The sequence below is a fragment of the Pleuronectes platessa genome, chromosome 13, assembly GCF_947347685.1.
Source record: "Pleuronectes platessa chromosome 13, fPlePla1.1, whole genome shotgun sequence".
NCBI lineage: Eukaryota > Metazoa > Chordata > Actinopteri > Pleuronectiformes > Pleuronectidae > Pleuronectes > Pleuronectes platessa.
Window position 1 is genome coordinate 845,831 of NC_070638.1, and position 18,766 is coordinate 864,596.

The 18,766-nt window shown below is 44.5% G+C and overlaps 2 protein-coding genes across 2 annotated transcripts; both read right to left on the minus strand.

Annotated features, from left to right (window-relative positions):
- Positions 1-2,787: 2,787 nt before the first annotated feature.
- Positions 2,788-9,164, minus strand: LOC128454663 (uncharacterized). The gene is made up of 3 exons (XM_053438122.1): positions 9,123-9,164; positions 8,073-8,174; positions 2,788-7,200 (listed from the first exon to the last, which is right to left on the minus strand). The coding sequence occupies exons 2-3, from the start codon at positions 8,164-8,166 to the stop codon at positions 3,596-3,598; spliced, it is 3,699 nt and encodes a 1,232-aa protein (XP_053294097.1). The 5' UTR covers positions 8,167-8,174; positions 9,123-9,164; the 3' UTR covers positions 2,788-3,595.
- Positions 9,165-15,001: 5,837 nt separating this feature from the next.
- On the minus strand, positions 15,002-18,041 carry ptmab (prothymosin alpha b). The gene is made up of 5 exons (XM_053438166.1): positions 17,882-18,041; positions 16,150-16,215; positions 15,943-16,027; positions 15,767-15,858; positions 15,002-15,693 (listed from the first exon to the last, which is right to left on the minus strand). The coding sequence occupies exons 1-5, from the start codon at positions 17,924-17,926 to the stop codon at positions 15,649-15,651; spliced, it is 333 nt and encodes a 110-aa protein (XP_053294141.1). The 5' UTR covers positions 17,927-18,041; the 3' UTR covers positions 15,002-15,648.
- Positions 18,042-18,766: the final 725 nt, after the last annotated feature.

The window sequence follows — 18,766 nt, forward strand, 5'->3', positions numbered from 1 at the left end:
GTCAGAGGTCCTCGCGGCACCTGCTCCGGCCTCTGCCCCACGCCGGAGGTTCCTGGCTGACATCCCCTGTGTTCCGGTGTCAGAGGTCCTTGCAGCACTTGCTCTGGTCCTTGCCCCGAGCCAGAGGGTCCCGGCTTATGTCCCTCCTGTTAAGAAGTCAGAGGTCCCTGCGGAGGCTGCTCAATTCCCTGTCCCGCACGGGAGGGTCCCGGCTGACGTCCCTCCTGTTCAGGCGTCGGAGGTCCTCGCAGCGCCGATTCTGGGCCCTTTTCCGGCTGCAGCTCCGGATCCTGCTCCACATCCGAGGATGAGGTCTGCGCCCTTTTGCGCTGCCCTTGAGCAGCCACGGTGCCATCCTCCAGAGGCTCAGAACTCTGCCCTTGAGCCCACGGAGCTGTCCGCCCGAGCCTCTGGGCATGTCCCGGAGTCCCTCCTCTGGTTCCCCCCTCCTCCCTCCCTTCGCAGTTAATGTTTTGGGCCGTCTGGGATCCGGCTCTTGAGGGAGGGGTATTGTCATGTTCTGTCATTTTAGTTTGTTGATTTCAATCTGTGTTTTCTTTTATTTTGTAGACTCTTTTCCTTGTGTGTTGTTTCTGTCTTCACTTCCTGTCGGTGATTGTCTTCCCCAGTCCTCATGTGTTACACCTGTGTTTAATTGCCCCTGCCTTCCCTCTTTGTATTTTAGCCTCTGTGTTTCCCTTTGTCCTCTGTCGGATCGTTTGTTCTTCTACCCACTGTCGTCCATGGTCCTGTCCAGATCTCCTGAGCCTCTTCACCTTAAATCCCTGTGTAAGCTTTGTTGTGTTTCCCCTTTAGTGTTCACGTTTGTTTTGTTAAAAGAACTTAATTAAAATTACCTTTTGTTTTAAAACTCTGCACCTGGGTCCATCTACTTCCACATAAGCCTAACAGTGGCCCACTCAGTAGATCAGCCATCCATACCTCTATGCCTTTTTAAATTGAACTTCTGTGTAATAAACATATTATACAAACAAGAACAATGTCCGCTGAGATTCCTTTATCAACTTCAACAACAACATCGACATCTCACCTGAATAGAATATACCATAGAACCTAGCGTCACGAACTTGGACGAGCTGTGGCCTGCGGCATCTTCAGACGACTTCAACCACGGTGAGCATTTCTCACTAGGCTGTTCTGTATCTGCTGCAAGGTCACACCGTTAAAAAAGTGTTTTTTTTATGTACATGTCGTGTTGTATTGATGTTTGGAGTGAAGCTCTGTGCTTGATTTTATTTGCGAAGTCGCAAATAAAAGGGGTATTATAGAAAAGGTATAAGAGTGAAAAAAGGAAAGAAATAGGGTAAAGACAGGACATGGTTTAGAATAGCTTAATTGTAACGATAAGGGGATTAAATTACATTTAGCAGGATTAAGAAATGGTCCCTCAATTTCTTAACGGTTAGACATGTGTATTACTCACTGTGTTACCGTTAGCTGGGCATAGTCAGGAATTGATTTAAAGAGAAATTGGGATAAACCTAATAAAACATGAGCCTCTCTTATTGAGGACGTAATAAGACTATGAGCCCCTATTAAGGGGACTAACGAACCATGAGCTGCTCTTATAGGAGGACTTAATTAATATAACCACTCCTTTTATTCTGTCAACTGGTTCCCACTTTCCCCATGTGCTGTGTTGTGTTTGTGTGTCTCTCTACATGAACTTCCCTCTGCACCTCTCCTCTTTGGAGCAGAAAGGGGGGGGTGTAGAAACGTGAGGGGGTTTTCACTGTGGATAAGACTCTCTTGTGAGTCACAGGGACAGAGTCACACAATTTTTAAAAACAATTCTTTAATGGGGTTTAGTTTAAGCTAAAAAGACAATTTGTTTGTTTGTGGGAAAGCGAGATTGTTCAGGCAATATTAGGAAATAAAATTGCTTGCTTGATTCCGCTAGATTGGATCTTTCTGTAGTTCTAAAATAATCTTTTACCGCATTTGGTTTTCATTAAATTCAACAATACTTAGTTAAGGGTTTACTTTGGGAACAAATTAAGTTTAACTTGACGTTTTGACTTTAAATAAAGGATAAAGATAATTTTGATAAACGGAGAGAGGTAATTGTTTGCATTGACTAGAGAATGCAAATGTGCTGGTAGCAAAAGTTTCAAAGCTACACTACAGTTCGATCCCCAGTCTCCCCCATCTGCCTGCTGAAGTGCCCTTGGGCCAGATACTGAACCTTTAAATTACCTCGTAGATATTGATGAAGATGCTTTGGATAAAAGCTTCTGCAAAATGACAGGTAATAATAACAAATTACATTTATAAATTTTCTTTATGTCTCTGAATATTTTCTTTTTTGTCATCTTTATGAAGTTTTTTGTTAAAGCTGTTTGAAAAGTGCTGTATGAATAAAGTTATTATAATTATGTTGGTAATTGATATTATTTTTCGTTTCAGGATGTTGAGCTCCCCTTGGTGGTCATGAAGCTGTATTACAGTAACTACATCAGTCTCTATGTTAGTTAGCTGAGCTCTTCCTCTCTGTGGAGTTCAGGATGATGTTTCTAATACGTGACAGATGCAACTGTAATTGATGCAATCAATGAACTGATGGATTATTGTCAGTGATGGTCGAGTATCTGAGGAGAAATATTATATATCAAACAGACACAACAGTGATTGGATAATTATTGCACACGAATAAGAAAAGTTCAATTCCATGTGTTACCAGACGGTTACACATGAAATTCATGTTGTCATAGAAAAGAGAAAAACAGTACAAATGTTAACATGCACAAAAAGAAATAATCACTCAAATCAGTTGTTCAACTTGGATTTATTTACTTATTTATTTCTGTTAGAGAAACTTGAATAAACTGCAAAACAATAACAAAACTTCACCTTCAAGTTTTCCAAACATAAAAAGTTATAGAACACAAGCAAAGATAAAACCATCTGTGAGTAAAAAACAGGTTCAAACCAAGCAAACTGACATTTGTTACACTGTTTGTTTTATCATGTAATTCAGAAATGAAACACATAAAGACACAGATATGATTTGACCTACATCAACCAGTGAACTACATTGTTGACATGTCCGTCATGTGAGCTCTCAGCTTTCTACTTTGACACAGAGCAACATTACTCCCACACAACACGCTGTCATGCTGTGACTGGAAGCTGCATTTTGATTTGTAATTAAAATAAATGCTAAATTATGAATTAATCATCCATCTGATGAAGAATCGTGAAGCAAAGAGGCAGAAACGTTAAAACAGAGAAGTTTGGAAAAACTCTCGGTCCCGTTTCAGTTTGAAACTCCGGTGCTGCGTGTTCATCTGAACAGAAACTGAGATGTTTGGAAACGATAACGTAGACGCTCACAACCTCTTGATGATTGGTTCTTTACTCTCTGATTCGTCAGGCTAATGTCACATGACCTCAACTAACAACAAATGCTTCTTGTTTACAGCGGCACATGCATGTGTACGTGCATGGTCAGGTGATGCATGTTAATCTGGACGGGGATTAAAATGATATGAAGCCAAAACACTTGTAGACAAAGAAGGTTTTGGTTTAAATGAAAGTTTGGAAGTCGCCTCAGAGGAAAACCTTAAAGAAAAGACTAGAAGTCACTGGATGAACTCTGGAGGAATTCTTCTCCTCTGTCCACTTTAGCCATGATCTCTGCTTGTTCCCTCATCTTTATCAGATACTGGACTCGGGTCTTCCAGCCCGACTTGGCCTCAGCTTTCTCTCCTTCTATGAGCATGTCGATGTACTCTGGAGTGGACAGAGGGTTTGGCCTCAGAGCGATCTCTTTAAGTCTGTTTAGACACTTGGTAGATTCACCCATCACTTTCACCACCTCAGCCTGCACATCTTCATACTCAGCCTTCAGTCTGTCAATCAGTTCCTTCACAGGCGTCGCAGCCTCGGAGGCTTTCAGGTACTTTTCTTTCAGGTATTTTACCGTTATGCTTTCTATGACTGTCTTGTACTCCCATTTGTATTTCTGATTATAATGTACACTCCAGTGACATTTGCCTGGGCACTGAGTACAGTACCCATCTGGTCCCATTGCAGGACAGTGTATTTTATCTGCATCATTTGCATAAATACAATCATCATGACAGGTCAAATGACACTGCTGACAGTTTGTGAAGTAAGTTCCAGAACCAGAAATGTCCTTTTGATAAGCCTTCATGACTTTGCGTTCGATCACAAAATCCTTGTTTCTGTCGATCTCTGCCTCGTGATCTCTCAGTTTTGAAGCCGTCTCTTTTATCTCCTCCAGCTTGTTTAACCCAATTTTAACCTGCTTCTTCAAACTCTGAACTGAGACCTCGAGCTGCTTTCTTTTTCTGAGGACGTCCTTTGTCATCGTCAAGCTTTTGGTCGTCATCACATTCAAAGCAGTGAAAAACTTCTTCATGCATTTTATCCCCATGTTCCAAAACATCTCATCGAAGTCTCCCTCGTCATCTTCCTCACTCGCACTCTCTGCTGCACACGATTTGTTTTTGGCAAACAACGCTGAGTTATTGAACTTGAAGTGAACCGGTGTTCCATCTTTGGTTTTCGGACAAGGGACATCCGCCTCGTTGATCGCCTCCAGAACTGGTGGACGTTGGTTGTCTGCAAATGTCACCAGAACCCGGATGTTTTCTGCCACGTCTTTGCCGAAGATGGAGAGAACTGAGTCAAACACGTATTTCTGTGTTGATGTGAGTCGTGCTGAAGAAGCCTGAGCTACGAAACACACAGCATCGATTTCACTGACACCCTCCTCAGCAAAGAAGAGATTACGAAGCTGCTCTACGATCAACATTTGTCTTTCTATGTCTTCTATATCTTCTGGAATATCCACAATGGTCAGAGAGAAGGAGATTTTAAACCCCTCCTGATGGTTCAGTTTGTACACAGTGACTTGAGGGGTCTGGCTCTCAGCTTCTGACCTTGAATGATCCTTGACTATTAATTTAAATCTGAAATTGTCGTCCCACTCTACACCTACAATGTAGTTGATCATTCCATTTATCAAAGTGGACTTTCCTGATCCAGACTCTCCAAAAAGAATCATGGTGCGATTTCTCTTCATGCTTGTTTTGCCAAAGTTAAACATCCGGCAGCCTCGTATATCAATATCCTCTTCATTCAGTGACAGTTTGTAAACTGACAGGGGCTCAGAACTTATTCTTACGCTCGTACGAGTGAGGAATTCTGTGAGAGGTTTAACATTCTTTGTGCAGACGTTCACAGAGATGCTTTCCTTGCTTCTGCCAGCTCCACCACAGTCACATCTGACCCTGACAACATACTCTGTCTCTAACTGAAGCTCTGATATGATCACCTCTTCAGCTCCTGACATTGTTTGGTTCCACTGGAGATTTTCTCCTTTCCTCACTTTGTCTGCTTGGGCGTACTCCACGATGTAGCTCAGAACGTGGACATCTTGTCCAAGCTCAGCAGGTCTCTGCCAGCTAACGGTTATCTCACTTGAGTGTGGTTCAACTCGAGGTTCTCCAGGAGGGCTGCAGGGCAGAGTTCTAATGGTTCCACTGACCTCGTTGACTGGTCCAACACCTACTGAGGTGACAGCTCTGCATCTGAACACGTACTCTGTGTTAGGACTCAGGTCGCTCACTGTGACGTCTCCATCCTTTGACGCCGTCTTCTGTTGCCATCCATCCTCTCCATGGACACAGTACTCAACAGAGTAGGAGGTGATGTTCTCGGCTCCAAATCTGGGTGGAGAGATCTTCAGGGTCACACTGTTGTGGTTTATGTCACTTGCTTTCACACGTTCAGGCTTTGAAGGTAATTCAAAGTTCTCATTTACGGAGAAGCCGTCTTCATAAAGGTAGATGCTGGAACCTTTTTGTGTCTCATTTGTCAAACCCGCTATAAGGAACTTTATCTTCTTGTTCTCCTTGTTGGCCTCTGCATAATCACTGAAGAGCTTTGCTTGTTTCCTCATTTCATTTGCAATGTCTTGTGAGGTGAACCACTGCTGCTGAGGCTCGTCTGGTTTGGTTGGTTCTGATGGTGAATAGTTTGATGAGGCTGAGAGGAACGAGTCAGATTCTCCCACTGAGGTGAAAACAAAACACAGGACCTGCTCTGCACTGAGAATCTCCTCATCTAGACCATTCTGCGATGAGATGGTCTTTATGTTTTTCATTATGTTGATGTAAGATCTCAAGGAGGAGATTTCTCTCTCTTTAGAGTCCATCCACTCAGTCAGGTTTCTGCTGCTGAACGGAGATGAGTGTCTCTTCATCAGTATCTCTGCAAGCACAGCCTCCTCTTCGCCCCCTCCTCGTATAGATGGAAGTTTCAATGATAAAGTTCGTTGGAATTCTAGTTTGAACACAGAGCACATTTCTTTAAACCTTTTAAGTTTTTTGCCAATCTGAGGAAACTGCTGTGCTGTTGTTGTTCTCATGGCATCGTTGCATCTCATTTCCAGCTCACTGAAGTCCTCCAGGACTGTCTGTGCTTCCTGAACTAGTCCTACACTTATCTGACGAACAAGTTGAGCAGCAGTAGAATCTAAACTTGTCAATGGCAACAGCCAGACTTTCACTGGAACTGCTTTTTCCCCATTGGATCCCAGTAGTTTTGGCAGGCTTTGATAGACCTGAACGGCATCCTGAAAGGACACAGGATTCTTTTCAAGAGAAAAGTCTCCGTGGAATTTGCAAGAAAACTTCTCAACATTTGCCTTCTCTTTGTCTTCCATGTTCAGGGAACCTTCCCCCTCTATAGAGATGCATGGGAGCTTCTTGATCGCCACTTTCAAGTTGCCTTGAATGTCCTGATGATCTTCTCCTTTTGACATCTCACAGTCAAACACAAAGAAGGCTTGTGCTCCATAAAGAATAGCTGTGACTACATGTGTTGCTATTCCTTTGTCAAAAACTTCCGGATGTTTCATGTTGGCTCTTCCGAGATGGTTCATGGACAGTTCCTGGACATTTGTGGTAGCTTTGTACTTCAGTGTTACTCTGGCCTGATTTTTGGATGTCTTGTGATCATTAAGGTATTTGGCCGATCCCCCCACCTCAACCAGTCCACCCAAGAAACTTGCTTTCAGAGAAGCTTCAACATTTAGTGCTGAAGATTTATCCTCAATTGAGTCAGATGCAACTATCTCAAAATCATTAGAGTTCTGGGGTCTTTCTCGAATATGTTTTTTCAGGTCATCGTGGTCCCACAATGTCATTCCTACAAAAAGAAGCAAAAATCAAGATGAGCTTCCAGAATCATCCAGAATGTGTTTAAATGTGTTTCACTCAATTTAAAGGGAGATGCTCAGCATCACTAGTTTATTAATCAGCCATTAGATGTAAACAAATTAGGAACCCCGGGGAAGGAGGACATTTTCCAACTTCGATTCATGAGAAACTCAGAAAGTCTGAGATTTAAGTCACAAATCTTCTAGAAAAAACCTGAATTTTGTTCTGGACTATCTCTGGAGTTTGTCTTTCGCACATTAACAACTCAGCAGGAGATTCTCTGCTCACACTCGTTCACAACAAGAACAAATCCTCCGGAGGGTCAGGTCAGAGGTGAGGCCGCCGGCAGAGACACACGTGTGCTTTCTAACACGGAGAGATTTCTTTTGTTTTTTAACTTTTTGCATCCGTCACATGTTAGAAACCTCATCAACCCCCCCCCCACACACACACTCTCTCTCTTGGTGATGCCTGTGGAGGATCCTCTGGACTTTCTGCTGACTTTATCCCGGGGGCCAGTTGGAGAAAGAGCACAGAAACTCCAGAGGCTGTCACTGGCACAATGTGTGAACGCTGCTTTAGAGACTAAACACAGATGCTGTGATAAGAATCTGTCCACTGAGTTGTAGCAGATGCACAAAATCTAAAAGGAGTTATGATTTTAATCCGAAAAAGTTCTTAGTTTCAGAGAATTGTTTAATTCTTTAGAATTTAGGACATTAATGTTGAATGCTGTTCACTATTGTCTAGTTGTATCTTTATCTATAAAATCTGTGTATTTCATTGGTACCTGGTTTATATAGCAAACTGTAATATCTTGTGTATTCGTTGTGTATCGTATCTTTACATGTGAGTCCTCACCGGGCACTAGTAGATCTCTGCGACAGTCGTACAGCATCCCCAGGGAGAAAGGCCGACCGAGCGCCGCCACCTCCATCGACCCACCGAGGTCCATCGCTCAGCCTGAACCGGACAAAACAGGAAGTGAGTTCACTTCTCTGACGCGACCACGTTCAGGTTTGATATGTTTATATGTTTACATGTTTACAAAACCTCCAGCTAGTCCTCTGCTACAGACGCACAACTGCAGCCACAGATGGAGGTCCTTCATCAGAGCTCATTCTTATGCAGATGATAAACAACTATATGTTCTCATCAATCACACAGAATTTGGCTTCACTCATGACTCTTTGATGAGGGAAAGTCTCAACTCATCATATTTAACAGGCGACACTAATGGACAATGTCCCAGAACTAAAGGAAGAATTACATCAAATCTACATTTTGTAAACCAAATGTTTAACTTATTCTTCTTTTAATGTATTTTAAATATGTTTAACAGTAAAGTCTCCTGACTGCTCCCTCGTGTTCAGTAAAATGTTTCTGGTTCATGTTGTGTGGACTCATGAGTCTCTGAACTTTGGATTAAACTCAGTCTCTAAACTTCCTGTCGTCTCCGAGCAGCCGGTTGAAACCAGTTCACTGCTGAAGGTGAAGTGAGTTCACAAGTTACTCAAGTTACTCAAGTTACTCAAGTTACTCTGTAACTTACAGCTGTTGCTTGATGTTGACTGTGATGATCAACACTGTGAGCTGGAACTTTTACTGCTCTGAATAAAACCACAGAATAAAGTAGAATATAGAAACTTTAAGACTTTATAACTATAAGTGTGTGTGAGTGTGTGCGTGTGCGTGTGCGTGTGCGTGAGCCTGTGAGTGTCTGAGTGAGTGTCACAGAACAACTGATGAGAAAATTTCGAAGATTTTTAAACAATAAACAATAAGAAAGAACAATACGACACAATATTCAGCAGCATCACGTCGCCACAGACACACACTTATAATTATTATTATTATATTATAATTATTATAATAATTCAGAGAGAAACAGCTCAGAGCTTAGAAACTTACCGCTGGTCAGGAAGTGATGGAGAGTGTGACTGCAGCCTGCGCCTTTATACAGACAGACAGACAGACACACACACACACACACACACACACACACACATACACACACACACAACTGATTATGTCATTTCAGGGAAATCAGCCTGGTTCTCCTCAGACTCCAGTAAATTATTAACACCTGAGGGTGGCTCTACATATGTATATTCATCTTTATATGATTGTATATAATAGGAGAAATATATATTTATATTATATATTTGTATCAAGAAGAAGGAACAGAGGCAGTGTGAAAGTCCAACAGTTTAGAGACTCTCAAACTTCAGCTTCAAGCTTTTCTTGTTTATTATTAAATATGTCAAACGAATGTTCATTTCCTGGTTCATCTTTTGAGCAGCCACCACATGTGCTTCTCTGCCTCACCTTCATTTCTTCAGTATCTGAGTTTTCCATGACTCAGATACTGAGTCATCTCCAGGAATCCTCTGCCTGCTTCTCTGTTTTGTGTACAATAAACTCTTATTATTTTTTGTTCTGGAAGTTTCCTTGAAGCTGTGAAAGGAGATCTCAGGCAGCAGCAGAAGGTTTGAACCTTTAGACCAGGAGCTGAAACAATATTAGATTAGATTAGATTCAACTTTATTGTCATTGCACAGAGTACACCCCTGGCTTAGACCATGAAATGCAGTTTAGCATCTAAGTGCAAAAAAAGCAGTAAAAGTGCAGAGTTTGTCCATATGTAAAGTGGGATATGTAAATAAATAAGATATTTACAGTAAGAAATAGATATGGAATATGAACTGTATTAATACAATCACCAACAGAGCAACATGAGCAACTGTCTCCACCCAGGCTGAAGACGTCTCCCACAGGCTCCCAGTATATCTCCCTCACCCTGCCTCACCCATCCCAGCAGCACATGAAGGTCCCTCTCTCTGTATCATGGAGGTGTTTGCATCCTATTGGACAGTTCAGTCTAAAGTGTGTGTTCATGAATCACATTGTGTCCTCACCTCTGGTGAGACACACAAAGAGTTGGTGTCTCTGTCTGGAGCCTCTGAGTTCGACCTGAACGTCCCTGAGTGAAGACTCTATGTCCTGTTGGTCCTTTATCTCTAACCTGACCTGGGATCTGCTCAGAGAGAGAAGGAGGATCTGTGGAACCAGACAGGCTCTGTTCTCCTGGACAGAGAGAATATACACTATATATAATATATAGAGACATATCCTGTAATGTGTGAGGATGGTCAAGAATTCATCAACACCTTCCTGTGCTGGTCTCTGCTTTGGGTCTGTTGGGACCTGGTATTTAGGAACTACATGTTCAGCATGTGTAGTTAAAAGCCTAAAGCCACTTGTACTTTGTTCTGGAGAAAACCAGAGCCTCCAGAACTCCGTCTCCCAGGATGCATCAACGTCACACAGAGGTGTGAGAACCCACGGTGTCAACCACTATTGGTCACTCTGGGCCCCATGACCTGTGAGGTCACCGGGCCGATATGAAGCCAGGTCTCCCCCTCTTCATTCTCTTTCCATGCAACACCGAGGGTTAGAGCCTCTTTTCCATACACCTCCTCCAGAGGAGCACACCGCTCTTCCACGAATCCTCTCAGAGGAGAAGGGGGTCCAGCTCACTCTATCATCTCACATCACCTTCATGGAGGAGAGGTGCAGCTTCCAGCTCATCTCACCACGGAAACCTCCTCGCAATCCAAGCTCTACCAACTTTCAGGCAGCGACACCATGTCCTGCTGGAGAACTTCAAACAGCAGCTGAGATGCACAGACCAACAGAACCACCAAGGCAGGAGCCACAAAACCAGCAAGACCACTTCACAGAACTTCAAACTGCACAGCAACCTTTGTCCCTTTCCATGGACGGGTAACACAACTGGGCTTAATAATTATACTAGGCTACGCAAAGACTGTTTATTCGATTCCTTGTGATGTTTATAAGTTTGATTTGTGTTGCTGTCATATTTTGGTGACAAGTTATTTGAAAGTTAATGTTAGTTGTGCTCTTCAGTCTTTCCTTGCATGCATCTAGAAACTTTCTCCAAAATTTGGCATCAACACACAGACACACACGACACACACACACAGACACACACATATCTCAGCACCAATGTCTCTGACCCCTGCTACATGTCGTAAACATTCCAAAGGGAGGAGTCCGTTATCTTTACAGTGGCCAGCCGATGTTTTGGAAGTACGTTGACTCACACAGACACACACACGCATACGCACATACATATCTTTGTTTAGTAAGTACACCATTAGTAATTTGTGTTTTTATACTTTCCTATATTCATAATAAATGTTTTCTTTCTTTAATATTAATATTCAATATTTTATGTTGATAAACACATTTATTGTATGCTGAAAGGCAAACCATTTTATTGTATCACGTTATAATACATTATTGCACAACAGGTCAAAACAAAACCTACGATTTTATACCAAACTGGATATTCTTAAAGTGAAGTGATTTATGGTATAATCCAGTGAAACCAGTCACTGGAAAATCTAATCTGTCACATGATCAGGACACAAGAAGCAAATGTGTAATTTGTCAGTCCCTCTCAACCCATTAGACAGAGAGTCAAATTAATACAGAGGCAAACACAGACTGTGTAATAATAATGAACCTTATAGATCAGTTCAAATAGAACTTCACCGTTGCCGTACTTTGAAGAAATGATGGTGCTGCTGATGACACCGAGAGTCAAGGCTACAAGAACATTGAATCATATATATGCTGTAATGGAAGTAAACATTTACTTTTAATTTGCTTCTGCAATGGACAGCAATTCGAGATGTTTCCCTATTTTAATTTGATTTGAGAGGAGAGTAAATATTCTTTTTTTTTTTGGAATGATTTGAAAATGAATTTGTTTCAAATTAGACAAAAACACCATCATTGTTACAAATGCACAGATATGTCTTCAAATGAATGAATGACACTTCCATATCAAAGGTAATATATTCTGTTCATATTCAGGTTGATCATTTTATTAGTGTGGCAGTTTAATGACTGTAAAATTTTTAGTGATGTTCAGAATCTCTTTCCTCGCTGCAGCTCCTCTTTTCAGCCTCTGTCTCAAACACATGCTTTTAGCTCCTGTCTCTTTAAAGCTCCAGCTACTTAAGTGAAATTATCTATTTGCAGAAATCAAATATAAATTAACCCGAGTGATTGTTTCACTCTCACACCCTCTGGGTTGCTGCAGGTCGAGAGATTTGATTGATTTGCAGAAGCAGCAAGTCGGCTTCCCGAGGATCCAAAGTGTCCACAGTAAAACCATAAGAGATGCAGCGGCCCATTTCTTGGATAAAAATTACTCCCAGAGGTGAAGCCGGCTGATCGCCCCCTGGTGGTGACCTGTCCCACTTCACCAATAAACATCCGATAACACCTGAGGACCACCTGTGAAGGAGTAAAACCTGAACACCACCGCCCTCCAGTGGCCTCTCACACACACTGCATCAGACACCACCTGCTACTACAGGTCACATTATCACAGTCACAGTACTTTGTTTAGTTACAGTACCTCAGTATCAGTACTTCGTTTAGTTACATAACAGTAATTCATTGTCTTCGTAACCATAAATAAACATGGTGGGATATTTCCCAAAACACAAATAATGAAGTAAAAATACTAATACATCACAGTTGTAGTTTGTAGTAGTTTTTTTGAAGTTGTACTTCAGTGCAGTACTTAATTAAATACCCGCCTTGAGTGGATATAAAGGGGCTGAAGGGAGGAGGAGAAGGGGGGGGGGGGGGGGGGGGCTGTTAACGCACCAGCTGTTGCTAGGTGAGCCCTTGGTTGCCGGGGTGCTGTATGGACCCCTGATGGTTTGGAGGGTCAGGAGGGAGTGTGTGTGTGGGGGGGATCCCTCATCTATATATATATATGCGTGCTTGTTCTTGTGTGTGTGTTTGTTTGCGTGTGCCTGTGTGTGTATGTATGTATTTATAAATAAATATATATAAATGTGATTTTCTCCTGTTCACAGTTGGTGTGTAGTTCATAGTTTGGACTCACGGGGGCGCTGAGCCACCGGGGGACAGTTTGTGTTGAGACCATATACAGTCTATGGTTGAGACAGGAAGGGATTTTATCATCTTTATATTTTCAGACTCAACTGAAAGATTTCAGGTGGAAATATGTAAATGTTTTAAATAACAAAATATAACCATGAATATACAAATTATTTATAATAAAAACAAGATACCAAATTACCAAAATAAGTTCACACACCTACAGCAGGACAGTTCACACGCACATCTCTGCAGGATGAATCAGTTCACACAGCAGGTCAGTGTGTTTGATTCCATGAAGCAGTGATGGTGTCGTACTGCGTCTCTTTGAGTTCCTGCGTGTGGACGTCCTCATGTCCCTCTGCAGTTCACACCTGAAGGCTGCAGCTGACTGAACTGGGATCAGATGTTTCTCCAGACACGTTCATCCACCTTCTCATGTTTGTGTCTCTCAGCCGACACAGATTCACTCTCATCCAAACATAGTACAAATACCACACAGTACAAACACAACACAACAAGTAGTGAACACAACAATTCAAACAGACAGTAACACTGATGCTCCTGAAAATACTATTCTATTAATACTATAAATATTAATACTGTGGTGTAGAAGTGTTCTGAATTCAAGTTTAAGATGTCAGATGTAAAATATAAAAATAATAATCATATTAATATTTAAATGTATAGCACCTTTCATACAAGAAACACAAAGTGCTTAACAGCAGAGATTTAAAAGTTATAACATTAGAAGCACATGATGAGAACCACTGGGAACTAAGAGATAAACAAAGAGCCGCAGATGCAACCACTCAAATTTAGCTTTGAACCATAGAATCAGTATAAAATCATAGTAAAGTCGAAAAGAGCAGATCAGTCACAATAAAATATCTCAAAGTACTTACCAATAAAAACATTGCATAAGAAAATAAAGCATATAGAATAAGAGCAGTAATAAAAAGAGCAAAGCTGTGGCGTTGATATGTCTTCAACTTTCTTTTGTAAGAATCTATTCGGGGGGGAACCTGCATCACGTGACCTCAGTGTTCTGGAGGCAGCTCGTTAATAATAGAGTTCATTAAGAGCTACAAGCTGTGGTTCAGCAAATAAACCAACTCATAAAGAAAACCAGTATTATAAAACTAACACAACAAAACAGAATACAACCAAAAATATTCCCTTTTAAACACTAGTTATACAAATATGCCAGTATCATCAGTAAATTGGGCCTTAGAGGTAAAGATGACACCACTCATGTGAATTTAGATTGTGTTGCTTTAACAGAAGTTGTATTTTCAATGAGACAAACTTCAAGTTGTGTTTGTAGTTAAAACAAAATCTTCAGACGGCTAAAATATGTTTAATTTAGAAATACTGGAGTATCTGTACCGGAGTAGATTTATTTAGTGATAATCCAACACTGCTACTCGCACCAATGGAAGAACTAAAACAGTAAATACAGAAAACTGTCTAAAATGTACTTTAAGTATAAAAGTAATCTAAGTAAAAGTATTCAACAAGCAGCAGCATGCTACCTGCACCTCATTGTCTGGTTTACTCAAGTTTTACAAGTTTATTTTAAATAGTATTAGTCAATTTTTCAGTGATCAGATAAGATTTTAAATTTAGTTGAAGTCTGTCTTTATTAACTGATGTTGAAATAAAGAGTTTTAAGTTTCCGTCATGTTTGAGCTGCGGCTTCTTCAAAGGAAACCGGTTTGCACCCCTGCTGCTGAAGGGCCCGACCCCAGGCTGCAGCCCTGTGACCTCTGACCCCTTCCAAAGACGCTCCACAAAGGAAGCTCCACTCAAGAAGAACAAAACTGAGCAGACATGCAGAATACAACTCACAAAATAAAAGTCCGGTTTATTGTCAAACAACAAACTTCGCACATACATCAAAACAGGCCGTCATAAAACAAAAGGAAAAGAAAAGAGGCTCTTCTCTTTGGCCTTACCCCCCCCATACAAACAAACTAGTTATGGTACAGCTAAAGTACATACATTAAATTTACTGGAATGCTCTGAGTTCAACGGCTTAAGAGGTTTCTGTCACGTGTTTAGCTTCTTACAAATCGGTCGAGGTTTCGTAACATGGTCAACTAAGTAAAATCTTTTTGTTTAAGAAGCACCGATTTGGTCTGACGAGGTCGCTGCCGAGAGAGAAACTGACCCCCCTTCCTAACAATATGTACAAAAATATAAAATGTAAATAAAAATACAAACAAATTCTTCTTTCATGTTGTTGTTGTTGTTGTTAAGCCTGATTTCTGCGTCGATGTGGTTCTTCTAGAAAATGTGCAGATTTGATGGGAGGCTCGTTTGGGACGTGGTGGGTGCTTGTTGAACTCTACTTGCTAATGACCATGTTGGAATTTTTTATTATTATTTTTTCCTTTAAATGCGTCGTCCAGCCCCTCGACCTGTGACCTCTAAACATCCAGAGGTCAAGAACCTGGGAGGTGTTCAGCAGGAAGTCGGAAACGCATCAGTCGTCATCGTCTGTTTTCTGCTTCTTGGTCTCGACCTCATCCTGAAAAACAGAAAAGAGTTCAGCTGGGAACTCGTGGCCGGATTCAAGAGCTACGTGTGAGTCCCCGCCTCACCTCATCATCATCTTCATCATCGTCGTCCTCTGCTGCCCGCTTTGTGCCGCCCTCAGCCTCGTCTTCATCGTCCTCCTCGTCTTCCTCGTCACCTGCAGGATGAACCGAATTAAGAGGTTGACGACAACTTGAAGAAAATCTGAGTGAAAAAAGTTAAATAAAAAATATTTCCGCACCTTCTACATCATCTTCCTCGTCCTCCTCGTCCACCTCCTCATCCTCTTCATCATCTAGCTCAGGTTCACCATTCTCCTCCTTCTCCTGAACACAACAACAACCTTTTAGAAAGTGGTCTTTCATAAAGTGTGGAGGCTCCAGGAGGATCCAGGAGGATCCAGGAGGCTCCAGGAGGATCCAGGAGGAACAGGGTGGAGGAGACTCACCTTCCCGTTGGTGGCAGCATCTTTGCCGTTCTCCTTCTCCTCCACCAGCTTCTTCTCTTTCAGGTCCTGGTGGAGACAGAAACCAGAACAACATTCAGGCGGCTGCTTCCCTATGGCCTAGTTACACGCAGTGCATTGTGGGAGCTGCAGGCAGAATGAAACCTTCCTATTTAAACACCATGGCTGCAGATCCCCCCTCCCCCACCTCCTCCCACTCCATCCTCTCTAATGTGTTGTAATCTGATACGCTGATGTGTGCCCCGGGGCACCCTGGGTATTGTAGTCTTCCGCGGGTTGCCTCTACCGACATGTCACCAGACACGCCCGGGAGACGCACTGCAATACCCAGGATGCACCGCTCGGTTTAAAATAACACAGGAGGGCGCCGGAGGGAGGGGAGGAGGAGGGGGGGGGGATGATAAGGAGGCGGAGGCGGCGAGCGCGACGCACGCGGCTGCCGCGCGTTGTAACGGAGCCTGAGACAATAGAAGACGACACATGGCAGCCGAGGAGGAGCTGCACGAAAAGCGAAAATACGGCAAAAGCACGGGCTCAAACCCCCCGGGGCTTTTTTAAATCCCTCCGACGAACCGACTCGAGTCGGTTACCGGCCCCCGGTCCGGTCGGTCGTGGTCTGCTCGGCGCCAGCAGCGCAGGTACCGGTATTGATCAGTTACTCATCACAACCTGTGGACCAGGATCCGCGTCCGGGGGCAGGACTCGAACCCGCGCACCCACTGTGCGTAAAGAGGCGCGTGTGCGTAAAAACGCTCCACAACTATAAATAGCGGCTCCGCGGATTAACGGCGGACACCTGGCCCCAACTTCTCCCCCCGCACCTCCTCCTCCGCTCCTGGAAGCACCCTGATGATCATCTGATCTGGATGTGTTCTCCTGCGGAGCTACCCCCCCCCCCCCCCCCTGCGGGACCCGAAACAAGTCCCAAACAGAGGAGCACAGGAGACCTGCACAGCCCGGACACACAAACACACACACACACACAGTGTTTCGCTCAACAGAAAGAAAACTTGTCCCCGCACATGAACGCGCCCAAAGACCCGCTCCAACACGGAGACCCGCTCGGAGACTCTCCGGTAAGGAGGCTGAACGAGCAGCAGCACCGACCTCCCGGAGTCGGTAAACAAACCGGGTCGGACCGGAGCGGCAGCCCGGAGGAGAAGTGGAGCCTCCAAGTCAAATCTGCTGTTACGCACCGAGCCTCCATTCAAACGGAGCAACTTCCCCGCGGAGATCCCACTCCCCCGCGGCCCGGTACCGACCGACTCAAGAGTCCGGTTCTCCGCCGCGGGACGCGGGGATTTAACCTCGCACTTAATTCGCGTTAAGTAGCAGCTCCGCAAGTTGTGGAAGAAGTGCGCGAATAATGCGCGTCAGGTCCGCGCAGAGAGCCGCGGAGCACCGGAGCTCCGGACCCTGCGGAGCAACGAGCCCCTCGGTGCTCCGGTGCTCCGCAGGGTCCGGACCGAGGGCTCGGTGCTCCGCAGCCGCTGGACAAACAACGAAGCGGAGCCCTCCTCCTCCCCCGCGTTATTCTGCTCATGTTCTCCATCAGTTCGGAGAAAAAGACGTAAACACCGGATCTGTCCTCCTCCTCCACCGGCGCCTCCGACAGAGTTCGAGGGGACGATGGAGGAGGAGTATCGGGGAGGGCGCCGGGGCCGGGGCTCCGGGCGCAATGAGCCCCGGTGATGGTGCGAGGCGGTAGGCTTACCTTGACAGAGAGGTCGGAGCCGGAGTCGAGTTTGGTGTCGGCCATTGTTCCGTGATGTTCTGATGAGGAGGTTCTCGCTCTGCGCGCTCCTGCTTATTGTGCCACTGGCTCGCGCTGCTCCGGACCGACACCGTAATATAGGCTGCGGGGCGGGGCGTCGAGGAGGTGGGCGGCCGCTGATTGGCTGCGGGCTCCACAGAGGTGTAGTCTTTGGCGAGTCGGAGTGGAACAATGGACGGTTTCTACAGCCGGAGCCACGCCCCCTCCTCCTCCTCGCCGCTGCTCCTCATCCTTTCCTCCAGAAACAAAGATCTGGTCCCCGGTCAGACCAGCGAGGCCGGGCCGGTCCCCCCCGCTCCTCCCCGGTCCCCCTCGGTCCCACCAGCCGCGGGGAACCGAGAGAGTCGAGTTCGCACCGAGCCGCGCGCGGTTTGACGAACTGTCACTTTGATTGATTGACGTGCGGTGGAGGAGCCCCGCCCCCCGAGCAGAGGACTCCAGCGGCTGAGACTCGGAACATCGCCGCCATGTCTGCCCTCCTCCTCCTCCTCCTCCCGGCGTCCATGTTTGAATCTCACTCCTTCCCTTCGATGTACGCACTTCACTTTCCACGTAAAAACTCATGGGCCGGAGCTCGAACCCCCGGTGCTGCGTGTGACGGTGCAGCCCGCTGGTCCAGTGTTCGAGCCCGCGGAGAAGAAGCTGTGCGACGCGACAGACATGCGATGAGACGGTGGAGGTGCTCATGGAGTGACGCGTTGTGACACACACGTATGTTCCTTACCGGGGTTAGAACACATGTCTTTTACAACCGGGACATGAACCGGGACATGAGCCGGGACATGAGCGGGGACAAAGCGGCGGACAGCGCTCCGGTTGGGGGAT

Excerpts from the sequence above, each read along its gene's own strand:
- LOC128454663 (XM_053438122.1), bottom strand. The coding sequence starts at position 8,166 with ATGGACCTCGGTGGGTCGATGGAGGTGGCGGCGCTCGGTCGGCCTTTC. Across the intron at positions 7,201-8,072 it reads CAGAGATCTACTAGTGCCCG|GAATGACATTGTGGGACCAC; the intron begins GTGAGGACTCAC and ends TTCTTTTTGTAG.
- ptmab (XM_053438166.1), bottom strand. The coding sequence starts at position 17,926 with ATGGCCGACACCAAACTCGACTCCGGCTCCGACCTCTCTGTCAAG. Across the intron at positions 16,216-17,881 it reads GCTCCGACCTCTCTGTCAAG|GACCTGAAAGAGAAGAAGCT; the intron begins GTAAGCCTACCG and ends TGTCTCCACCAG. Across the intron at positions 15,694-15,766 it reads ATGATGAAGATGATGATGAG|GATGAGGTCGAGACCAAGAA; the intron begins GTGAGGCGGGGA and ends TCTGTTTTTCAG.